At 38.2% G+C, this 24,754-nt stretch overlaps 1 protein-coding gene across 2 annotated transcripts; it reads left to right on the top strand.

The window, feature by feature from the left end:
• Positions 1–2,567: 2,567 nt before the first annotated feature.
• On the top strand, positions 2,568–20,050 carry LOC122550687 (collagenase 3-like). Of its 2 annotated transcripts, none has more exons than XM_043691796.1 (10): positions 2,568–2,708; positions 2,811–3,049; positions 3,138–3,286; positions 3,379–3,504; positions 5,622–5,783; positions 10,303–10,420; positions 11,922–12,055; positions 18,317–18,476; positions 18,570–18,673; positions 19,670–20,050. In XM_043691796.1, the coding sequence occupies exons 1-10, from the start codon at positions 2,601–2,603 to the stop codon at positions 19,768–19,770; spliced, it is 1,401 nt and encodes a 466-aa protein (XP_043547731.1). In that variant the 5' UTR covers positions 2,568–2,600; the 3' UTR covers positions 19,771–20,050. The 2 variants fall into 2 exon arrangements, with proteins under 2 accessions (XP_043547731.1, XP_043547732.1); XM_043691797.1 differs by having other exon boundaries at positions 2,627–2,708; positions 2,947–3,049.
• Positions 20,051–24,754: the final 4,704 nt, after the last annotated feature.

Genomic DNA, 24,754 nt, shown 5'->3' with positions numbered 1-24,754 from the left:
TTATCTTCTCCTGCTGAACACTCTCTGCTCATTCCTGAAGAAGGGCCTGTGCCCGAAACGTCGAATCTCCTGTTCCCTGGATGCTGCCTGACCTGCTGTGCTGTTCCAGCAATAAAGTTTCAACTTTGATATCCAAATGAATCCAACAAGAACTGGACCAAGCATATGTGGTACTCATAATCTTCTTCATCCTAAGTATACGCATGATTTTACTACAACTGCTAAGTATTTCATCAGTAATATTTTCAGCAACATAACACAAAACATCGCAGATAAGAAAAACTGCAGCATATTAACATGCCAAATTTCCCCTAAAGTAAATGCATTAAAATTCCATCAAATTTGACAATATTGTTATGTATTTGGCTTTAAGGGGTTAACACGTAGGGGGTTCCATACAACAGCCAAGCAGGGTGAGATCAATAGTTGTGATGTTGAGAAGATATGCTCTTCTTCATTAGGGTAAATAAAACCACAGAAAGTAGACAAAATCAAACACAAAATATTGCTGAAGGCCTGGTCCCGAAACGTCGAATCTCCTGTTCCCTGGATGCTGCCTGACCTGCTGTGCTGTTCCAGCAATAAAGTTTCAACTTATCAAATTTCTGGCAAACAAGGAAGGAAGTATTAAGTCAAACAAGTGTAGCAAATATCTGTGGGGGACCATTTAAGGAATAGTAATCATTGTATGTTAAGAGGTAGGTTAGCAATGGAAATGGCTAAAGAAAAAAAATCTTAATTAGAGACGGATCAATTTCATGGTCCAGGCAATTTGGGACAAAGATTGGCAGACAGAACTCAAATTAAACAATTGCTTTCAAGAAAAGATTTGTGTGGCACAGTGGTAGTGCCCATAGATAGGGAGGCCAGGGTTCAAGACCCCACTGTTCCAGAGGTGTGTAATAAAATTTTGAACAGGTTTATTAGAAAACATAGGTTAAACTTTTTAAAAAGATAAGATTGTTTGCTACAGCTGATTTACATTGTCATAATGGGAAATATAGGACAACCACAGTTAGAGCTTTTTGAATGATGAGACAGAATAAAATCAAGTCCAGAAAGGGACATATGAAAAAATCAAAAGATCAGAGCTAAGAGAGAAACAAAATAAGAAAATCAAGAAGACAGAATGAAAAGAGACTGGCAGCCAACATAAAAAAGAATCAAAGCTTTTCCATACATACATATTTAATCACAGAATAATTCCAAGAGAAACAAGACTTGGAAGTGTAATGAAATGTTTACAGAATAATGATAGACTTCAAAAGGGCATAGACAGACTGAGAAGGGTATGCACCTGATAAAATTTAATTGCAATTGCTGCATTTTGTTTGTAAGAATGAGGAGAGACAATGTAAGTGAAAGATTAGGATTCTAAAGGGGCTCAGGAACACAAAAACTGGGCTGCAATTGCTTACTGTGTGAAAGATAAGCTCAGGTTTGCAAAGTGAAAGATGCTCATTGATTTTGGTGCAGCAAAGTTTGATGTGATGTGTTTCAAGGGTAATGTCCCCTCTAATTTCCCTTGCTTTGTGCCTGGCTCCTTTTTAGACTAGATTAAATTACTTACAATGTGGAAACAGGCCCTTCGGCCCAACAAGTCCACACTGACCCTGTGAAGAGCAACCCACCCAGACACATTCCCGTACATTTACCCCTTGACCTAACACTACGGGCAATTTAGCATGGCCACTTCACCTAACCTGCACATCTTTGGACTGTGGGAGAAAACTGGAGCACCCAGAGGAAACCCACACAGACATGGGGAGAATGTGCAAACTCCACACAGACAGTTGCCCGAGGTGGGAACTGAACCCAGGTCTCTGGCGCTGTGAGGCAACAGTGCTAACCACTGTGCCGCCCACTTTATTATACTCTGTGGCCCTACAAGATCACCTTACAGCTGTATATATACACATCTTAAAGGAACCTTTTGCTTGTGCTTAACCTGATTTTCCCAATTCTGGATTACAACATAGCTGAACACTAGCACATGTTCGAAGGAACATTTGAGAAAGTTGAGTTATTACAGAAATGAAACCAGTTACACTGACATACAATATTATTGGGAATGGTTTTAATGGAACACAAAGTGGGAGTCATGATGAGCTTGTAAAGAAATTGAAAAGAGATTTGAAAATAATTCAAATCCAACTAGGACATGAAAACTTTGTAGATAAGTGGAAATTATTATTATGCAGAAATAGCTAACTGGATGATCTCAAACTTAAGATAAAATCCATGAGCTCCTAGCATTTATTTTTAGAGGTGAGAATGTAATGGTAGGGAAGAGGGATTCAAACAAACAGATCATAGTCATGGAACAGAAAATACTAAAGGAGTTGAACACATTATTATTTTAGTGTCCAAGAACAAAGGGTGATGCAACATGTAACAGAGCTACCATGTGGTTTCCTGTCAATAATGCTCAAATTTTTAAAAAATAAAAATCATATCCTGGCCCTAGTTGCAATCTTTTAGTATATGGAAGTTAATGACAATATTGGATGAATTATGCAATGCTGCTGGATTAGTCAAGTATATAAAAGTGGCTGAAGGAAACAGCATCCATTTCACCTATATCTCCAATTAAGAAGAAAATGAAATATTTCCAGGTTCCAATTCTGCTGATACTGCTCAACTCTACATTTGTGTTTACATTTCCCTTATCCTCTGAGATAAATCAGCATGATTTGGATTTTGCTAAGGTATTCAAGGGTTTAAAAGTTAAGACTAACTATTTATATTACAATCTTCAAAAAGTAGTATGTTTGAGCAATGTTTACTAACGTGTTGTTCTGCTTTTCTAGCAATATCTCATGCAATTTTATGACTCTTCTGATGGTCTGAAAGCAAGTAGTAATGATAATCTAAGAGCAAATATTATGAAAATGCAAAACTTCTTTGGCCTCCTAGTAACAGGTGAGCTGAATTCTGAAACTTTAGAAATCATGAAGAAACCTCGATGTGGAATTCAGGACAGTCAATCACTTCAGTACAATCACTTTCCAGGCCGTATCAAATGGCTACATAACAACTTGACTTATAGGTAAATTTTATGTTTCTCTGATATTTTAGGTGGCATTTTTGATAATAAACATAGTATTTTAGCTCATTTTTTGATTATTTTCCTAAAGGATCATCAACTATAGTCCAGATATTACATCAAGTGAAGTGGTTACAGCTATCAAAGCAGCATTCAAAGTGTGGAGCGATGTCACACCTTTGAAATTCATCAGGATTTCAAATGGCGTAGCTGACATAATGATATCCTTCGTATTTGCAGGTAATTGACCAGTATTTTGTGATATTGAGGTAATTTAGGAAAACACAATGAAATTAAATAATAATTTATCTTTTCACTTTTATTTTTGCTAGTACATAACGATGGATATCCATTTGATGGACCCAATGGCATTCTGGCACATGGCTTTCCACCAGGTCCAAATCTTGGAGGTGATGTTCATTTTGACGAAGCTGAAACATGGTCAATGGACTCAAATGGTACAAAGTTTAAATAATGTAATCAAACTCAGAATATAGTCTATTATCATCAAAAAAGTTCGTATGAGTTACATACTTTGCATATTCACTTAAAATATTTGTAAGCATTTTGGTGAGTAAACCATTTTCTCGCTATCTTTGTATTCTTGACTGATTCAGCAGCAATCCCTTCTGAGAAAGGATCATCAGATTTCTCTTCACAGATATTGCCAGACCTGCTGAGCTTTTTCAACAGTTTCTGAATTTGTTTCTGATTTACAGCATCTGCAGTATTTTCAGTTTTTATTTATATTTTTAATTTGTTCATTTTATTTTAATATTAAATATCTATTTTTGTATTTAAGTCTGTTTGCACTACCTAATGAATGAGCAGAGAACTTTATCTAAGGCCTCAAGTAACTCTAGTAGACAGCTAAGAGGTGCAAGGGAGTGCACCAGAGTTACCTATATGCCGAATTCCCCTCTCTCCATTTGGCTAGCTATTTTATTTGTACTTGGTGCTGCCCTTCAATCTCTTTCCTTGCCACATTTTCAGTACCTCAGAATTTGATGAAAAACTCTGTTATAATTTGAATATTTCACATAAGTTGCATCTTCTGTTACCTGATTGAGTCTCCCATGATCAGAAATTTGTACTGTTATATATACCACATCTGAGATGACAAGAACAAAATTCCTCTTAATGTTTTCACTGCATCTTGAACATTTGAGACAATGTGTGTTGCCCACAGTGAAAGACTTACTAATGAGTAGGAAAGCATAATCAAACAGTAGCAAAAAAAATAAAAACACTGAATAGAAATAAAACTAGTCCACAAGCAAGTAAATAGTCTTTTCAGAAACTACCTCTTAAACCTCTTGACCAACAGGAGTTTTAAACTAAAAAAAAATTCATGGACATTTGCCTTGCTAAATGTTTACATGGATGAAATGAATAGCCGAACAACAGAAGTCAGTTCTCTGAATTGAACTAAAGATATTCAAAGGTACCCAATATTCTACTGTTGGGAATTAACCTGTCAATCAGTTGCTGGTGCCTACTGCCTGAACTGCAGTTTTGCCCGCAGTGGGGGAGGTACTGGGAACCCTTAACCCTCACTTGTTGTTAAATTATGGCTCTAAAGCAACCATTTAATTTTGCCTTTATTGGAAGGAGGCCAGCATAAAGTATGCCTCCCACTCATTGCATGTGGCATGCTAGGCAAAACAGAGGAGTTGCTTTCTTTGAATGTCTCCTGTGCCAAGCAGAGGCCCCCTGCAAATGTAGTCCCTTGACCCTTGCGTTTCCCTCGCCCCGGACCAGTCTACCCCAGCCCCACTTCTCTTAACCTCAGCCCTTCAAGGCAAAATCTGGGACTGTCTTTGAAGTTTATCTCCATTCCAGCTTGTTTCCATCAGGAATTGTTGCAGTACCAACAGTGGTCACTGCTCCTGGTGGCAATGCCAGGACGAGAGAGCTGCCAGCCATTTGATTGAATGACAACTCTCCGAGGTGGGACTTACTGCTCTAAGTGAGGGTTAGCAGAAACTTTTCCTCTAAAAAGTAGCTGTCTCACAGCTATTAAAGATTGTGGAGTAAGCTGGCCAAGTCAGGGTGTTTGCACTCATCTTTTGCATTATGTGTTATGCTTGCACATATGCAGACTTTAAGTTCCATTTTAAATTTAGTCAGGAAAGACAGCTTCCATTATAGAATTAATTATTCAAAACTGCATAGAATATATACAGCAATTTACCTGTTTTCCACATTGGCTAAGAGGGTCGTGAGATGTGGAAAATTTCACATTAGTATTCTCCAGAAGTAATTACATTCTAAATCCTAAATGCAAATTAACTGAATAATTGGATTCAAAGTGCAATAACACCAAAATTCTTGTCTTATTATAAATATATATAAACCTATATATAGACATAACTTGTGTATTAAGTCATTGTGAACAGGTACAGTTTTTTTCTTAATTTAGCTGTGTGTTTATTTATTACACAAAATATTGTAACTTTACACTAGTCTCTTCTCTGTGATTCTGTCATTTTAAACTGAGTCTTTAAGATTCTCTGTCCTGTAATAAAATTTGGAAATAGGCTGTTATAATGGAACGTTTTCTATGGCTTTACAGGATATAACTTATTCCTGGTGGCTGCTCATGAAATTGGACACATTCTAGGAATGGCTCATTCTCAAGACGTGGGGGCTTTGATGTTCCCCACATATTCATATTCAAATATGCAAGAGTTCAGACTACCGTATGATGATGTTGTGGGAATACAGGCACTGTATGGTAGGTTCGATTTGGTTTTCTAGAACAAAAATGATAAATAATGAAGTGATTTGCATCACTTTGATTATAAGCAGCTACTGTAGATCATATTGCCTTATATCAATGCATACTTTCATCATAATACCGCAGAAGGAACATTAAGATAACAAGGAGACAATGGAATAGTAATCTAGAGACCCAGACTAATACCCGTGACAGATTTAAATTCCAAGACAGCAGATGGTGGAATTTAAGTTCAATTGATTAGTAAAATCTGTGTGATTTCCTCCACAGTCCACAGGCCATGCTAAATTGCTTGTAGTATCCAGGGACATGCATACTAGGTAGAATAACCATGGGAAATGTAAGATTTCAGGGATGGGGGTTGGGGTAGGATGCTGTTCGGGTGGTTGGTGCAGACTCAATGGGCTCTTTTTGAACTTTCAGCTTACAGGCTTGACAACATACCACCAGTTGACAGTCTAGAGAGAGCTGAGGTTTTTGATGCTGCATTGAGAGTGAAAGACCCATGACACCTCACAGTGTTGGTGATATTGTCCTTCAGAACCATTTTGCCAACTGCAAAAGCATTAAACTTTGGAAATATTGGGATGGCAATCAACTTCAATTAGATTTGTTCACTTCAGGAGCACAGAATAGAACTCTCATCCCCAGCTGGTGTGATTCTTTTTCATTTGTATGGGCCCTCCATGAATGGCGTTTGAACAGTTTCCCAAAGTATGAGACTCCAAACCATTCATCTTGTTGCCAGGACACAACCAGTTCTTCTGATTATCTTCCCTGAAGTAGGTACACATAGGCACCCCAGAAAAGTAACTTGCCCTATTTCACCAGTATGAACAACTGAACAGCCACACAAGAGGCTGCTGCATAGGAGAAGAATGCATGGAGTTAGGGGTAAAGTATTAGCATGGATAGAGGACTGGTTATGAGTGGTATTCTGGCTAGCAATCAGTGACTAGTAGTGTGCCTCAGGGATCGGTGTTGGGACTGCAATTATTTACAATTTATATAGATGATTTGGAGTTGGCGACCACATGTAGTGTGTTAAAGTTTGCAGATGACACTAAGATGAGTGGCAAAGCAAAGTGTGCATAGGACTGTGAAACTTTGCAGAGGAACATAGATACATTGAGTGAGTGGGCAAAGGTCTGGCAGATGGAATACAATGTTAATAAATGTGAAGTCATCCATTTTGATAGGAGTAACAGTAAAAAAGATTATTACTTGAATGGTAAAAAGTTGCAGCATGCTGCTATGCAAAGGGACCTTGGTGTTCTTGTGCGTGAATCACAGAAGGTTGATCTGCAGGTACAACAAGTAATTAGGAAGGCAAATGGAATTTTGTCCTTCATTGCTAAAGGGGTTGAGTTTAAAAGCAGGGACTTAATTTTGCAGCTGTACAAGGTGCTAGTGAGGCCACACCTGGAGTACTGAGTGCAGTTTTGGTCTCCTTGCTTGAGAAAGGATGTACTGGCACTGGAGGGGGTGCAGAGGAGGTTCACTAGGTTGATTCCAGAGTTGAGGGGGTTGCCTTATGAGGAGAGACTGAGTAGATTTGGATTATATTCATTGGAATTTAGAAGAATGAGGGGGAATCTTAGAGAAACATAGAAAATTATGAAGGGAATAGATAAAATAGAAGTAGATAGGATGTTTCCACTAGCAGGTGAAGCTAAAACAAGACGGCGTAGCTACAAGATTAGAGGAAGCAGATTTAGGACTGAATTGAGAAGGAACTTTTCAACCCAGAAAGTTGTTAATCTGTAGAATTCCCTGCCCAGGGAAATAGTTGATGCTACTTCAGTAAATGCTTTTAAAGCTAAGTAGATTTTTTTTGAAAAATAAAGAAATTTAGGGATACGATGGGAGGGCGGGTAAGTGGAGCTGAGTCCACAAAAAGATCAGCTATAATCTTATTGAATGGTGGAACAGGCTCCAAGGGCCGGATGACCTACTCCTGCTTCTAGTTCTTATGCTCTTGGTGTTACACAGACCAGAACTGTAGTCACAGTCTAGCATCCATCAGCTGCAGGACTGCACATCAAAACTCTCAGCAAACTTGCCTTCCACCTATCATGTTGATTGTCCATCAAGTTTTTCTCATCCAAGCAAAGGACAAGCAAACTGCTAATGTGTGAGAAAGAATTGAGAAAGTTTTTTTAACTTTAAAAGTAGTGAATTTATGAGTGTATTTGCAGTTGGCAGCCTCTCAAATTACAATCAAACAGGAATTACTATAAAGCATGTAGTAACAAAAATCAAGGTTTGTCTGTTGCATAGCCATATTTATTTTCCTAAATTTCATGCAACAACTTACACCAGAATGAACGCATACAAGATTTCAAAATGCAAAAATGCTCATGTCCCAAATATTATCAATGCAGCAAAGTGGCAAAACTATAAGATTTTAAAAAATGAAAATGAGCTTTGTTAGTCAGGAATTTTGCACATCATGGCTCAGTGATGAGCATTGCTGCCCCACAGAGCCAGGGACCCAGGTTTGATTCAACCCTGGGACGACTGTCTGTGTAGAATTTGCACATTCTCCCCATGTCTGCATGGGTTTCGAGTGTTCCGGTTTTCTCACGTAGTCTAAGGATGTACAGATTAGGTGGATTGGCCATGCTAAATTATCCGTAGTGTTCAGGGATGTGTCGGTTCGGTGTATTAGCCATGCGAAATGCAGTGTGATAGGGATTGGGTGGGATGCTCTTCAGAGGGTCAGCATGGATCCATTGGGCCAAATGGCCTGTTTCCACACCGTATGGATTCTATAACCACGAATGTTTCTTAAGGTGACAAGGAAAGAAATTCAAATCTGTTATTTAAGACTTGCATAACTATGATTCTAGTATGTGAAACTTTAAAGGGTTCAAAAAAGATTTACAAGGATGTTTCCAGAGTTGGAGAGTTTGAGCTGTAGGGAGAGGCTGAACAGGCTGGGGCTGTTTTTCCTAGAGTGTCAGAGGCTGTGGTGTGACCTTATAGAGGTTTATAAAACCATGAGCAGCATAGATAGGGTAAATAAACAAAGTATTTTCCCTGGGGTGGGGGATTTCAGAACTAGAGGGCATTGGTTTAGGGTCAGAGGGGAAAGATTTGAAAGGGAGCTAAGGGGTAACGTTTTCAAGCAGAGGATGATGGGCGTATGGAGTGAGCTGCCAGAGGAAGTGGTGGAGGCTGGTACAATTACAGCATTTAAAGGCATCTGGATGGTTGTATGAATAGGAAGGGTTTAGAGGGATAATAGCCAAGTGCTGGGAAATGAGACTAGATTAGATTAGGATATCTGGTCCGAAAGATCTGTTTCTGTGCTGTTGGGTTTTTCTGACAATTGACAATGGAGTTATGATGATCGTTAGCCTCTTTAATTCCTGAAATTTTTTTATTGAATGCAAATTCTAGCATCTTCCATAACGGGTTTCAAAAACAGGTCCCCAGAACATAATCTGGGTCTCTGGATTAACAGTCCAGCGATAATACCACTAGGCTATCCCCTCCCCTGGAAGCCTGCCTTTTTGTGCACAGGACATACATAGACAATTTTCCACATTGTTGGGTAAATGAAATTGTTGTTGTTGTACTGGAACAGCTTAGCAAAGGCCATAACTAGTTCCAAGGCACGAGTCTTCAGTACTTTAGCCTGAGTGCTGTCAAGGCCCATAGTCTTTTCAGAATCAAGTGTCTTCAGCCATTTCTTGATTTCATGAAGACTGAATTAAATTGGTGGAAGACTGATATCTGTGATGCTGGGTACCTCAGAAGGAAGCCATGATGGATTATCCCCTTGGCACTTATGGCTGAAGATGGACTTCACTATGATATATTCATGCAGGTTCATAGTTTCTTGAAAGTGTAATTGCAGGTAGATAGGAGTGTGAAGAAGGTATTTCATATGCTTGCCTTTATTGGTCAGAGCATTGACTATGGGGGTTGGGAGGTCATGTTGTGACTGTACAGGACATTGGTTAGGCCATGTGTAATTCTTGTCCTCCTGCTTTAGGAAGGATGTTTGAAACTTGAAAGGGATCAGAAAAGATTTACAAGGATGTTGCCAGGGTTGGGGGGGTTTGAGCTATAGGGAGAGACTGAATGGGTTGGGGCTATTTTTCCCAGAGTGTCAGGGGCTGAGGGGTGACCTTAAAGAGGTTTATAACACTATGAAGGGCATAGCTACAGTAAATAGACCCTGCGGTGGTAGAGTCCAAAACTAGAGGGTATAGATTTAAGGTGATAGGGGAAAGATTTGAAAGGAAGCTAAGGGGCAATGTTTTCATGCAGAGGGTGGTGTGTGTTTGGATTGAACTGTCAGAGGAGGTGGTGGAGACTGATATAATTACAACATTTAAAAGGCATCAAGATAGGTTTATGAATAGAAAGGATTTGCAGGGATATGGACCAAATGCTGGCAAATGGGATTAGATTAATTTAGAATATCTGATTGGCATGGAGAAGTTGGACCAAAAGGTTTGTTTCTGTGTTGTACATCTCTGTGACTGTAAATATGTTAACCTAGGTTCATCAGGTAATCATGACCAAAAACATCACCCAAAGACCCCAGAGACATGTGATCCTTTCCTCTCCTTTGATGCAGTTAGTACACTTCGTGGAGAAATTATGTTCTATAAAGACAGGTATGGAACAATTTTCTGTCATTCATGTCTTTATCAGGACTTGAGAATACTCTAAACATGTTAGTACAGTTTAAAGAAGTAAACATTATAAATCTGATATATTATTGACATTTTGGCATTGATATTGAGTCTATCAGCATCTGAAAAGAAAAAAAGATAACATTTTGAGATTAAATCTTTCTTGTAAATAAAATGTAAAGAGACAAGTTTTCCCAGGGTTCTCCTGGCAAGTGCCCTACTGAGGACCAAATATTCTTACCCATAGCCAAATATTCTTACCCATAACTTCTTGAACCACAGCAGTCCATGTGCTGTAGGTAGACCTACAATGTCCTCAGGGAAGGAATTCCAGGATTTTGACCTGTCAAGATAGAGAGCCATTAGTCATTAGGACTTCGCATAACTAATTATTAGCTTTTGTATATGGCTCTGAATCTCTTTTCTTATTCAGTCTGTAGCTTCTCACCATTTGGAAACAATTTTGATTAATTGCTCAGACATGATTACTTCACACTTCTTCCATTTAAGTTGATCTACCACAGTTTTGTCTGCAATTAATCTATCAATATCCCTTTGTAAATATCTGCTTCCTTTTCTTTTTAAAATATCAATCTGTTCAGAGATGTTACTACACTCCTCTGGAGCAGGGGATTTGAACCCAAGTGCCTTATCTCAGAGTTGAGGGAACTACCACTATGGCACAAGAGCCCTTCTGCTCTCCTGTACACTGATTAATTTTCCTCCTAATTTGGTGACATTATTAAACTTGGATATACAACTCTCTATTTTCTTATTTATGTCATTTATAAATATGGTGAAATGCTAAGAACCTATTTCAGATCCCTGGGGCCATCTCTATTTGCATCTTTCTCATTAGAATATACAACCTATATCACTTACTCTGACTCCTACTTCCTACTAAATCCCTATCCACAATGAATCCAATTTAATATGATTTATTATTTTTGTTCACAAAGCTTACAGTCTGCTGGGGATCCACTGCTAACTTTCTAAGGAACACTTCTATTTGAAGGTGCAAAGTAATATGAAGAATAAATTTAGTTGGAAAGACCAGGATTATTCCATTTCACATCATTCATCTGCTTTTCTGGAAGTGCACCTCTTGCAGAAGTCATGAAACAATGAATATCCTCCTCCACTTATTCCTTTTTTTTTGAGTTCTGTCAGGAAAATATAACTCATTGGTTTACTTCTCATGTGCTATTGTGTGTTTCACATTTTATAAGTACGCAATGATTACACTTACAGGAATAATAAAAATGTATTGTTCACAAACTGCAATGTTGGATTTTAAGAGATCAATTGTCAACTTTGAATCATGACTATTAAAATATAGCAACCAATCAACTTAATATTACAGGATATCCTTTAATGTCTAGACTGATGTTCTGTTTAATGTTCAATATCAACATGATGATATTAACCAAACATTAATAATTAGAAGAATTGGATAGCACTAATCTTTTGAATTTGCATTTAGGTTTGTTTGGCGTGTTGTCCCACGAATGCCAAATGCAATTCTAACGCTGACCAAATCTTTATGGCCAGATCTCCCGACAAAAATTGATGCTTCATATGAAAATGTTTTTAAGGGAACTACACTATTTTTCAAAGGTTAGAAATCTTCTCTAAATTATCCGTGCTGTGTTTTTATGATATTGAGAGTGTTAGATGTGTGAGATTGTGTCAAGTAGCGAAAATAGTCTCTTTATTTAGCATCCGCGGTAGCACAGTTCGAGGCGGTGATGGAATCCCGAAGTACCGTTCTTACAGTAGCCTCTTTATACACAGTTAAAAATCACACAACATCACATCATCTTTATACACAGTTCTTACATACATTAAAATTCTAGCACTATGGTGTTACATAATTGTATCTATTATACACAATTTTTTGTGTGACATCTGTCCAGGGAAAGCGGGAGATGATTTAAACATTTGTTAAATGCTGACTGTTACCCCTGACGGGGTTAAAGTGTCTGTCCGGTCTGCTTGCATAATCAAGAAGTGTTAGTCCTTTTATCTTTTAAGTTAGTAAATGTCAATAAAAATACTAACCCTAAAGAAGTTAGAAATTATACATGTGCTTAATAAAAGCACAAAGGATAGTGAACTGATTACTGCAACTGGGTCACGAGATGTTATTTACTATTACTGGTTTTGACTCTCGTTCATGCTGATTCACAGAAGTGCTGTTTTGATTATTTCTTAAAAAAGATTTCTTAATTAATATGTATTTAAGTTGAGGAAACTGATTGATGTTCTGTAAGTACTCAGGTCCTGAGAGACGGTTGCTAAACGCTGATTAATATTACAATCTTTCCATAGTTTCCGGTGAATCATGGAGACCTGGTGACAGAGATGGCATTGTTCTGGATAGGTGATAATATTGACACTTATTCAGGGGTAGCTTTTGATTTAGAAATAGATCTAAACATAAGCTTGCAACATCAGGCCAACAAGGATTGAAGGTGTGAAGAAGCAGTAGTGGGTTGGAAGGGATGTTTTAATTTAGTCTATCTTGTAATAGTAAGATGTACTACAAAAATGCAGTTTTATGAACATAGCGAGCTAGTGAGTGAGTTAGTACAGAGTTATGAATGACTGAGTGGGAATGCGGTATTATAAATGAAGAGTGCTTGTGAGTAGATTGGTAAAGAGACCTATAATATAATATCTCACAGATGTATGACTTTGTAATTTTCCAACTTAATGTAAGAGATGTTGATGCTAGAGGTATACTATGGGTCAGATGTAAATTACATTTTCACTACCCTCACCCAACAATTAATGATGTTACTTAAGCTGCAAACAAGATCAAGGGATGCTAGCAGATATTTGTGGCTGAGAAATTGGTGCAGGCATCATAAATTAAACAGAGTGAAAAGACACTGAAGAACACAAGTACTAAAATAAAATGGAGTAAGGTGACAATGGAGACTGAAGTAGACAGGTAAGTGAAAATCTCAATCAACTCTGGAGGTTTGAGTACTGCATAAAGCTAATTGGGTGTAACAGTAAATTTTGCCTGCAGGTGCAAATCAATAAATAAGGAGCAAAACTAGTAGCAGCCAAACAGATTCTTTGAATGGAGAAACATAGTAAATGTATAATGCCATCATCATGAGAGGACAGCATTTTTACCAGTATTGCAGGGATGCAGGTAATATGGGAATTTTGCCTTGTGGGCACTTGCATAGATTTTTTGCAGAACAACTTACAAATGTACTATGTATAATTTTAAAATTATTGAAAGATAACATAGCTACAATAAACCTAGATTAGTCGAATGTCATTTCAGCCAGGCCAGAGGGAATTAATGAAAAGTAAGTTTATAATTGATTAAAAAAGGCATCCAAAGAAGGAGTCCAAATTGACATTATCTGCCTTTTCCAGAGAATTCAACATCAGTTTGGTTTTGTGGACTCATTATCAGTAAAAATAGGTCAAGATTCGCAAATTTATTTTAATCGTACCAAAGCAAGACTGTGATTTCTTACTAAATTTATGACATTACATTAGAGTGTATTGATTGATTTACTGAAAACCAAAGCTGTGGTCCAGTATCACTATGGAGTGGATTTCGACTGAGGCAACAAGAAGAAATGATAATGCTCAAACCAACTCACTATCATAGCCCTTCATAAACACACATAACTTGTTGTGCTTTTGAGTTCAGAGTTATTTCTGATAGATGTATTAACAGTTCTGTATTTACAGAAAATCAAATAAAATCCATAATTAGATTACATTACAGTGTGGAAACAGGCCCTTCGGCCCAACAAGTCCACACCGACCCGCCGAAGCGTAACCCACCCATACCCCTACATTTACCTCTTACCTAACACTGCGGGCAATTTAGCATGGCCAATTCACCTGACCTGCACATCTTTGGACTGTGGGAGGAAACCAGAGCACCCGCAGGAAACCCACGCAGACACGGAGAGACTGTGCAAACTCCACACAGTCAGTCGCCTGAGGCGGGAATTGAACCCGGGTCTCTGGCGCTGTGAGGCAGCATTGCTAACCACTGTGCCACCATGCCGCCCTCATGTATTTGACATATATGGGGAGTACGGGAATTTACTGAAGCTGGAAATCAGTAGGACCAAAAAGGGACACAAGATAGTGTTGGCTGAATTCAAAGAGGTCCTTTAAGTATATTAAAGGAAATAGAATAACTAGAGAGAAAATAGAATTCTTTGATGATGTGACCAGAAAGGTTGACAAGGAAAGAGAGGTGGAGGTAGTCCATATGGATTTCAGTAAGGCCTTTGACAAGGTTCCATAGGGTAGACTGTCTTTGAAAGTGAGATTGCATGGAATCTGGGGCGAGCTGGAAAATTGGATACATAGCTGGCTTGATGGGAGGAAGCAGTGGGTGGATGCTTGTTGGAGTGGAGGCCTGTGACTAGTGGAGTGCCTCAGGGGTTGGTGCTGGGCCCATTGCTGTTTGTTATCTACAGAGGAACCTTGATTATCCAAGTGAGATGGGCGGGCACTATTTTGTTTGGATAATTAATTATTCAGATAATTGACTTAACTTTAAACAAGGGAAGCTACACTGATCGAGTGCTGTGCTCTACTGGAGAATTTGTTTAAATCTATAATTTTAATGAGTCTGCTATTTAAACAAACTAATCTTTGCATTCTGCAAATTACAGGTTAAACTGAGAAGGACTAAACCCATACCATCTCATAAATATTGTATATGAAATATTAATCAAGGTCCCCAACAGCTTCTATGATGGCAAGAGCATTTATTAATTTCTGGGAACTCAGTGTTGCGATAGAAAGACAGAAGCACCGCCTCGCACATACGTTTACTTTCTCGGCCAGTTTTTGCATGAATAGTCTGGTAAAGTGACAAGAATACTGTAAAATACTTACTTTTGCAAAGGGCTGTGTAACGACCCTTACCTAAAAAATATCCAGTCACCGATGCTTGAGGTGCTTGTGTTTCTTTGATTTTCCAGCTTATTTACATGTTCTTCAGTACAGGTAAATCGAATACCTCTTTGATGTAACATTTTTGCAGGACCTAGAGATAGTCTTCAGACAATCCAAAATTCGGATAATTGATATTTGGATAATCGAGGTTCCTCTATATATCAATGATTTGGATGAGAATGTACAAGGCATGATTAGTAAGTTTGCAGATGACACCAAAATAGGAGCTATTGTGAGCAGTGAAGATGGTTATCTGATCAACTGGGGAAGTTGGCCAAGAAATAGCAAATGGATTTTAATACTAAGAAGTCATATATACTTAATGGTATGGTCCTAGGGAGTGTTGATGAACAAAGAGACCTTGGAGTGCAGGTTCATAGCTCCTTGAAAGTGGAGTCGCAGGTAGATAGGATAGTGAAGAAGGCGTTTGGTATGCTTTCCTTTATTGGTCAGGGTATTGAGTACAGGAGTTGGGAGGTCATGTTGCAATTATGAGGGGCATGGATAGGGTAAATAGGCAAAGTCTTTTCCTTGGGGTTGGGGAGTCCAGAAATAGAGGGCATAGATTTAGGGTGAGAGGGGAAAAATATAAAAGAGACCTAAGGGGCAACTTTTTCACACAGAGGGTGGTACGTGCGTGGAATGAGCTGCCAGAGGAAGTGATGGAGGCTGGTACAATTGCAACATTTAAGAGGCATTTGAATGGACATATGAATAGGAAGGGTTTGGAGGGATATGGGCCGGGTGCTGGCAGGTGGGACTAGACGGGTTGGGCTATCTGGTCAGCATGGACGTGTTGGACCGAAGGGTCTGTTTCCATGCTGTACATCTCTATGACTCTAAGTGCGAGATCTTGCATTTTGAAATGTCAAATCAAGGTAGGAGTTTCATGGTGAATGGTAGGGCCTTAAGGAGCATAGTGGAATAGAGGGACTATGGAGTTTAGGTGCAGGGTTCTCTGAAAGTGGAGTCAAAGGGCAGTGAAGAAAGCTTTTGGCACACTGGCCTTCATCAGTCAGGTCACGCAGTATCGAAATTGGGAATTATGTTCAGGACATTGTTGAAGCCGCACTTGAAGTATTGTGTTCAGTTTTAGTCACCATGTTATGAGAAAGATGTTATTAAACTGGAAAGAGTGCAGAAGAAATTTACAAGGTTGTTGCCAGGACTCAAGGATCTGAGTTGTAGGAAGAGGTTGGACAAGTTAGGATCTTTTTCTTTACTGTACAGAAGAGTGAGAGGGGATTTTACAGAAGTCTATATGATCATAAGAGGCATGGATAAGGTGAATGCACTCAGTCTTTTTCCCAGCGTTGGGGAATCATGAACTAGGGGACATCAGTTTAAGGGTAGAGGGAAAGAATAAAAGGGAAGCTGAGGGACAACCTTTTTACATAGAGGATGGTACACATATGGAATTAGCTGCTGGCTAAAGTTGTTGTTGCAGGTACATTAACAATATTTAAAAGGCATTTGGACAAATACATGGATAGGAAAGGTTTAGAAGGATATGGGTCAAGTGCAGGGAAATTATGTTAGCGTAGATGGAAATTTTAGTCAGTATGGACTAGTTTGGGCCAAAGGGCCTGTCTCTATGACTCTGTGAACAGATTCTAACAGAGAATTTTGAATTCTACAAGTAGTCTAAGATATTTTTTCTAATTTCCCCTTGAACTCTTTTTGTGACTATCTTAAAATAAGACCTTCTCGTTTCCATCTTTCTAACCAGTGGAAACAATCTACTATTTATTTAATTCCTCACATATGCCTGTATTAACAACTAGTTTTAATGGGCTCAGCACCAAATGTATATGAATATGTTTAGATATAAAATGTAAATTAAATGTATACAGAAGGGCTGAGGTTTAGAAAAAATGCTAAAATTGCTTTGTTCATTAAGAAATATTTGTTACCTATCAGGCAGTGGTTAATATTCTATTATATTCTTGACTTGAGCCTTTTGGATTGTGGAGAGGCAATAGGAGTCAAGAGATGAGACACCCCTCACTGATGTACCAGCCTTTGCACTGATTTTGTAGTCACAGTTGATAAATTAAGTTGGGTTCAAAAGGTAACTTGAGGATATTAATGGTGGGTGGCTTTGGCATTTGATGATGATAATGAAGTTTGACCTGCATACATGTCATCATATTGCTACTTCATCCTAATATAGGCCTGGTTTTGTTCTATTGAACCAGGGTATGATGAATACAGTATATGGAGTTGGGCCAGAACATGATACAGAATCATCCTGCAGATAGTTCAAGTGCTTCCCAATGTCCATTATTTGATGGCTAGATCTTAAAATTCGAGTATTTCAGGTAGTGTTAAAAACATCATGGAGGGAATCTTCACTGTAAAGTGAGATTTTATCTTCACATGGGTTGTTTGGGAGTGGCTCATATAGATTCTATTCTGGACAGATGTATCAGAACAAACTCTTGTGCTGATTTAATTACCGTGTGATGCACATCCATTCTGCCAACAATGTCCTTTTAGTACTTGGTCAGCTCATTCAGTGGCAATGTCATCAAGTGTCTATTTTTGTTAGACATCGAAATTCCCACCTGGAGTATATTTTTGCTCTTATTTCCCATCAGTTCTTCCTTCAGGTAATGCTTAACATGGAAAAACACTGACATGTCAATGGAAGGATTATGGTAAGTGGTTAATTGCCAGGTTTCCTTGATCTTGTTTGACCTGAAATCACAGAACTTCCCATGGAAAGTGTGTGTCATTCCACCATTCTTACAACTAAGTATCTCAGTTTATTTTTCTTGATGTCAATAAATATACATAATTTGCTTAAACCTTATTAGTTTAAATTTCAAGCTTAAGAATTTTGCCTGTCAATCTTTGCTTGAGATGTAGAATTCTTTTCATGATTTATTTAATTAACTTATTTCAATGATTTTACTTACACAGGAACTCAATACTGGGCTGTCACTGGCTATAACACTCTAAATGGATACCCGAAGACTATTGCTAGTTTGGGTTTCCCGTCAGCTGTGAAGAAAATCGATGCTGCAGTACAAATTCCTGACATTCAAAAAACATTCTTCTTTGTGGAAAACAAATATTGGAGGTATGAGATTTATTGTTACACTGAAATTTCTATCAAGCATTCTCTCTAAAAAATAATAATGATTCTAAAAATAATAGTGTCCTTTTTGTTTAGTTATGACGACTCTATAGAAAGAATGGATCGGGGCAATCCAAAATTGATAGAAGATGAATGGTATGGCATTGGTGACCAAGTGGATGCTGCTTTTGAACACCATGGTAAATTTTTAATTAAGACATAGTTTCTTTCAATTAGGAACGGGAAAATATTTCACTTTATAAGAAAAAAAGTTCAGTCTTACTTTCTGTCATATATAATAACAAAGGCTTATGAATATATAGTGAACATAGTACAAGAAAAATTCAGGAGATATTTCTATTTATTGTACTGATATAAAAGGAAATAAAAGAAAATTCTTTCACATATTAGTTAGTATTAATAACCTTAGCAAATGTGCTCATTCAAATACTATACAATTCTATGACATGTATACACAATTTGCTGCCTGGTCATAAAACTCATGTTGCAGATAAGCATATTATTGTAGAAAGCACAGAATTTATTTTCTACTGAAAAGCAAAAATAAGCCATTTCCCTAATGAAAAGTTGTTCCAAAATGCCACTTTTACAACTGGACAAAATGTTGAATAGCTATGCCGATATCACATCAACTCATGGAATCATAATTTTAAAATAATTCATCAACATTTTGAACTTTTCCAAAACCATAAACAAAGAACAATAGGCAGGATCTACTACTGCCACAATTTGTATGTCATTTGTAAACATTGTTCCCTCTAACATCTGGTTGCTGTGTGTAGCCAACTTGTTGTACATTGCTGTCTTCTTCAGATAGATGCAATGCCTTGCCTGCATGCATCTTAAGGAGTGTTGCTTGAGTACACTCTCCATGCACATTGTGTGGCACATACGTGTGTATGGCCAAGCATTCAAGAAGGGGCAACATCAATTATAAACACGGCCAGCCTAACCAGTTCATGAATCCACAATTCTTGTCAAGTTCACTTAAGATATATCAATCAGACATGCCTGTATCTCATACATAACAACAATCACACAGATATACTTCAAAAAGGCTGTTTAAGACATAGTTTTGGAGAAAACCTTTTGTAGCACATATGATTTACTTTCAGCCAACTTCTCATTACGTTTGTGAGCACTATCTTCTTAAATGATTAATTTTACTTTTCCAGGTCTCATTAATTTCATCACCGGATACACAATGTTTCGTTACGACTACAATAAAAAAAGGGTCATTGAGATAGTGTATGCAAATTCAGAAATTTGCAAGTAATTAATATATTTATGCCATTTATTGAAAACTTCAAAATTGTCAAGATTCAAGAATTCGAGAAGTTTCAAGAATATTCTTGTCATTGAATTGTGCTGTACTAACCCTGTTCAAGCTTCTGGGCTTACATTTCACTTTGATTCAGCTCTAACAACTTGATTCATTAGAATTGCTGAATAATTTCAAAGACTACTTTCATTTTTGTGGTTCTACTTTTATTTGCTATTCTTCAACAACTGCTGTAACAATTTAAGAAAATTAAATCTCTTTTGCATTCAATGCATCTAAATGTCATTATTTCTGCCTTATTGAAATTTCCCAGTGATTCTCACCCCTTCAGCCAAAACACACTAACATCAGACAGAACAGAATGTCAAATGTCTTATTAAATGTGTCATAATTTTAGATTTTGCACTAGATAATTTTCCCACTTACATTATTTGTGGATTGTGCCACTCCCTCTCCAATTTCTAGCTAACTTGATAAGAGATCAAATGGAAAGTAATGGGGAAATGACCTATTGTGACAGACAATTTAAGCAGAACAAGCTTCCACAAATGAAAATGAAATAAATGGCCAGATCTTCTATTTTACATCTTGGTAAACAAGTAAATGTTGACCAGGATATCAGAAAATATATACTGCTTTTCTTCCAATAGTGCCATGGAATCTTTTACATTCACTTAGAAGACAAGTGGGATTTCAATTTAATGTCTCATCTGAAGATGTCATCTCTGATTCACAGTACTGAAGTACCTCCTGAGGTTATGTTCAAGTGTCTCATTCTGTGACTCGGAATGAGAGTACTCCATTGTTGAGACAAGGTTGTCAGTTTTGCCTGAAGGGTGACTTGTTTGTATTCACCAGTTTGCCTTACCTAATGTCCTTCACGTCTTACTTTATAAACATTTCAAAACTAAGCAGTTAATCATTTTTTCTGTTGGTAGCTCTGCATCTCATTTATTCATTAATTTATATAAATTCTTGAGAAGTGCTTTGGGATTCCTTTTCAGATTAAAAATGTTTAATGAAATTGGAGTATTTGCAAAAAGCACAATCATTTTATGCATGTAGGCGATAATCCTGTTAAATCATTTAGAAAAAAATACTATACTCCTGCCTCCCAATTTAAACAAAAACTGTTAGAAATTGTTACAGCAGCCAAGTTACAAATGAAGAAGTTAATAATTGGAGCTTCATCATGCCTTTTCTTTAAGATCTGTCTGAACAGTACAGTTTATATTAACCTTTGTGATGTTACTGCTTTCCAGTGACACACTATGAACTAAAAAGATTCAGGCATGCCACCAAAAGGAGCTATTGAAGGAGGTTTGGTGAGTGCACTTCTTCAAAAGTATAACTGAAGAATATCTATCCACATGCACTTCCTATTGGCTGGATCAAGGCAATCTTATCAGATGTCTGGGAATAGCTTGTGGACGTAAAAACATTCAGCACCAAAACAGAATCTTCAAAAGTCTACCACAATCCAAATCAAATCCTTTGCCCTGAGCCTATAAAATGGTTGGAGGTGCAGTACTTGGTGTCTTCCTATACCCTACCATTTTAGAGTCAGAGTTTTTTTTTCATTCATTCATAGGATGACAGCATCACTAACTAGGCTGCATTTATTGCCATCCCTAACTGCTGGGTCTCTGGAGACACGTAGACCAGACCAAATAAGGATAGCAGTTTTCTTTCCAAACAGACTTTAGTAAACTAGATAGGTTTTTCCTGACAACTGTCTATGCATTCACTGTCATTGTTAGACTCTTAATTCCAGATTTAAAAAAAAATTGAATTCAAACTCTACCATCTGCCATGGCCACATTCAAACTTCGATCCCCAGAACATTACCTGTGTGTCTGAATTAACAGTCCAACAATAATAACACCAGGCTGTCACTTTTCCTTTATGGTCATACAGTCATAGAGATCTACAGCACAGAAAAGGACCCTTTAGCCTATCAAATCTACATTGATCAAAAACAACCACCTAACTATTCTATTGCCATTTTCCAGCACTGGCCCTTGGCCTTGATTGTGTAGAGGGTTGGCCACATATTCATTGCCTGCAAAACGGCTGGAGGGTCCTTCATGTGTCTTTCCTTTTTGCTGTTGGCCAGTGAGGTCCCAGCATTTTTGTCTTTTTAGGTTAATCCTGACCTCTGTCCACACCCTGAACTCCTTTGTTGCCTGAGATGGAGGTTAATTCGATTGGTGCCCAGTGGTATTATCTTCCTTTTTCTCCTGGCCAGCCTTTCTTTTCTGGGTGACCCTCGTTTCGGTGCTCTTGCTGAATGGTGGCACGTGCTTGTCCTTTGGCAGTCCATGGCTCACATTACCACGTCTAGTCATTTGAGGTCCCCCTGTCTTGGGCAGGCCATGTAGAGGTGGCCTGTTTCCCCTCACAGATTGCAGCTCTTGAACCCATTGAAGTCCTTTGTCAGGTGTCCCTTTTTGACTAAACAGCATCTTTCTCCTAATTGATGGTCTTCCAGGTGCAGTCAATCTTTGTTTCAGTGTGTGTCCAGTTGAACAGACCATAGAGCAGAGTCCTGTGATCGAAAGTATGCTGCTTTTTGTAACCTCATAGCTTAGTGTAGCTCAAACATGTACTTGCCTGTGAATGTAAAGTTTGTACGTTATCTTAACTATAATAAAGATTTTTTGGATTCTAATGTTATAATGGATGCCATAAATAGTGGCTCATTAGGTTAAGTGGGCTGCTGTATATGGATAGCAGCAGTGGCCATTTATATTTTTAAAAATTCAGAAAACTCCAAGCTGTGAATTGTAGACATTTCTGAAACAACTTGAAAACCATGCAGACAAAAAGACATCAGGGTATTTGAACAATCAGCAACATCAGTTTCTGGAGCTTAGACAGCCTAGATCCACATATTAATCAGCCAGAAAACAGCTAATTTATTTTTGATTAAGATCTAAATTCCTTCAAGATAAAAGGGGTTTTTAAAGAGTGTCTTCAACTACAAGTAAACAAAAGCTGAAGTTACAAGCAAAACTAAAGGTTACATGATTAATATTCTACTGCCATTAAAAGATAAAAAATCTAAGTGCAGAATCTTATAGGGGTCTGAACATGTACTATGGCAAAATTTGCAGCAGAATGGTGTGTGAAGACCTATCTCAACATTGGGAGTAACTCACTTTATCTTTTATCCATCTGTCAGGCGGTGAGTTGTCAATTAAGGAAGATTATAGTTTATAGTTTATAAATCAGTTTACTAATGCCACAACTCACCTCATTAAAATTCAGTTTCCTAGTTTACTAAATGGTCCAAATAAACTAGATTAAGAATTCTCAAAATTGAAGTGAGAACAGGTAGATAGCAACTTCAGCTCACCACTTGCTCCAAAGGACCTTCATGTTTGACCAACATCTCAGGGCAGGCTCCACACACACTGGCAGATGCAACCCATATCCACAGATGACACTGGAATTGAACATGTCTGCCAGCTTCTATTAACTTACATGATACATCTCCAAACCACTTACAGTGGACTTCTCTCCTTCAAAGCTGCACCAGCAACCATCACTTCAATGCAAGGACATTTAATGGTCAGGGACATGCAACAGCTTGTGGACCAGACCAGGCTGTATGTCTGGCCAATTTGCTTGCTGCTTTAGCTCTTATTCACTCTAAAAATAATTGATGCTTACAGCATTCCTGCCTTGCATTGTCTTGATTTTTTTACACATTTCCCCCTCAGCCAGAGATATCAGGCTCACATTATTACAATATTACCTTTTGGTTTAGCGCATATACAAAGCCAGGAAGCTTATCATGGTTGCCAAAAGTCTTCAGTCAAGTCAAGGGGGATAGCTTTCACTGAAGGGCTCCTGGTACATTAAATCAAGGGCAGCCTGTAATACGAGTGTAAGTCAGCCACATAGGGCACTCAGAGTCAGGATGTTCTCCACATAAAGGCTGAGGAGCTGAATGGTGGACAGCCCACCACTTGTTTTGGCTTTTTCTGCCATACTGGGGGGGGAGTTTTTCTTCTGTAATGAGAGAAAGATACAAGTATCAAGGGAGATGAAAATGGCTGATACAGCTGATACTATTCATGCAGATAGGGAGATGTTCCAAGCAAATTAATAGGCAGCACAGAGGGCAGAACACTGAAAGGGTGGAGAAGGAAACTGACCTTCTCCAATATTGCTGAGTATTCCTTCAAATGGTCCAGACTGCACTGACCAGGGTGATAATCTCAACCAGGCTGGCATGGTCTTTTGAATCATAACGTCGTCTGCTGGTCCTAGTTCTACCTGAGTACCATCTTGTCCAGCAGAACCTCCAAGTCCCTGCTTGCAAAATGGGTGTCAAAGTTCTCTTGTCTGACATGTACAGGGAAAGTGTCAGGAATCCTGCAGTGCAGCTCCAGACTGACAGTACTTGTCTGGGTGCACAACATCCTTTTAAAAGCAATTTCAGGATATCCCAGAATGGATCCAGTAACGGCATGTAAGATAGAGTAAGATGTGTTAGATAGAGTCAGAATCAGCTTACAGTGATACCGCAGGCAGAGTTTCTTCTTAATTTTCTTTCCAGTTGCCTCTGGGGCGCATTAGTGGCAATGATTTGCCGAATCAATGCTGTAATTGGCATGCCAACACAGATCATCATGTGTAAAGCCTTGGAGCTTAGAAGGAACATTGACCCCAGGTAGGGGTAGGTAATTAATGAGGTAAGTTTGGTAAGGTACATTAAAAGATGTTATCCCTTGCGGTGAGAAACCTTCCATAAAACTTAACACAACTGAAACTGAGCGTGATAATTAAGATTCGGCTCGGAGTTGTATGTTCTGATTTAAGAAAATGTCAGTTAAATGGTTTTGACATGATGGCTCTGAAGCATTCCTCAAAAAAAAAGCTCAAAATACACTCAAATACACTCAGGATTTCTTTATGCTAAGAAAACTTATCTGTGGTCAGTCAGTTTTGCCACTTTCTTTCTCCAAAT

Source organism: Chiloscyllium plagiosum, chromosome 6 (genome assembly GCF_004010195.1).
Source record: "Chiloscyllium plagiosum isolate BGI_BamShark_2017 chromosome 6, ASM401019v2, whole genome shotgun sequence".
Taxonomy (NCBI): Eukaryota; Metazoa; Chordata; class Chondrichthyes; order Orectolobiformes; family Hemiscylliidae; genus Chiloscyllium; species Chiloscyllium plagiosum.
The sequence above is the reverse complement of the archived record's forward strand: the minus strand, read 5'-3'. Positions and strand labels throughout refer to the sequence as shown.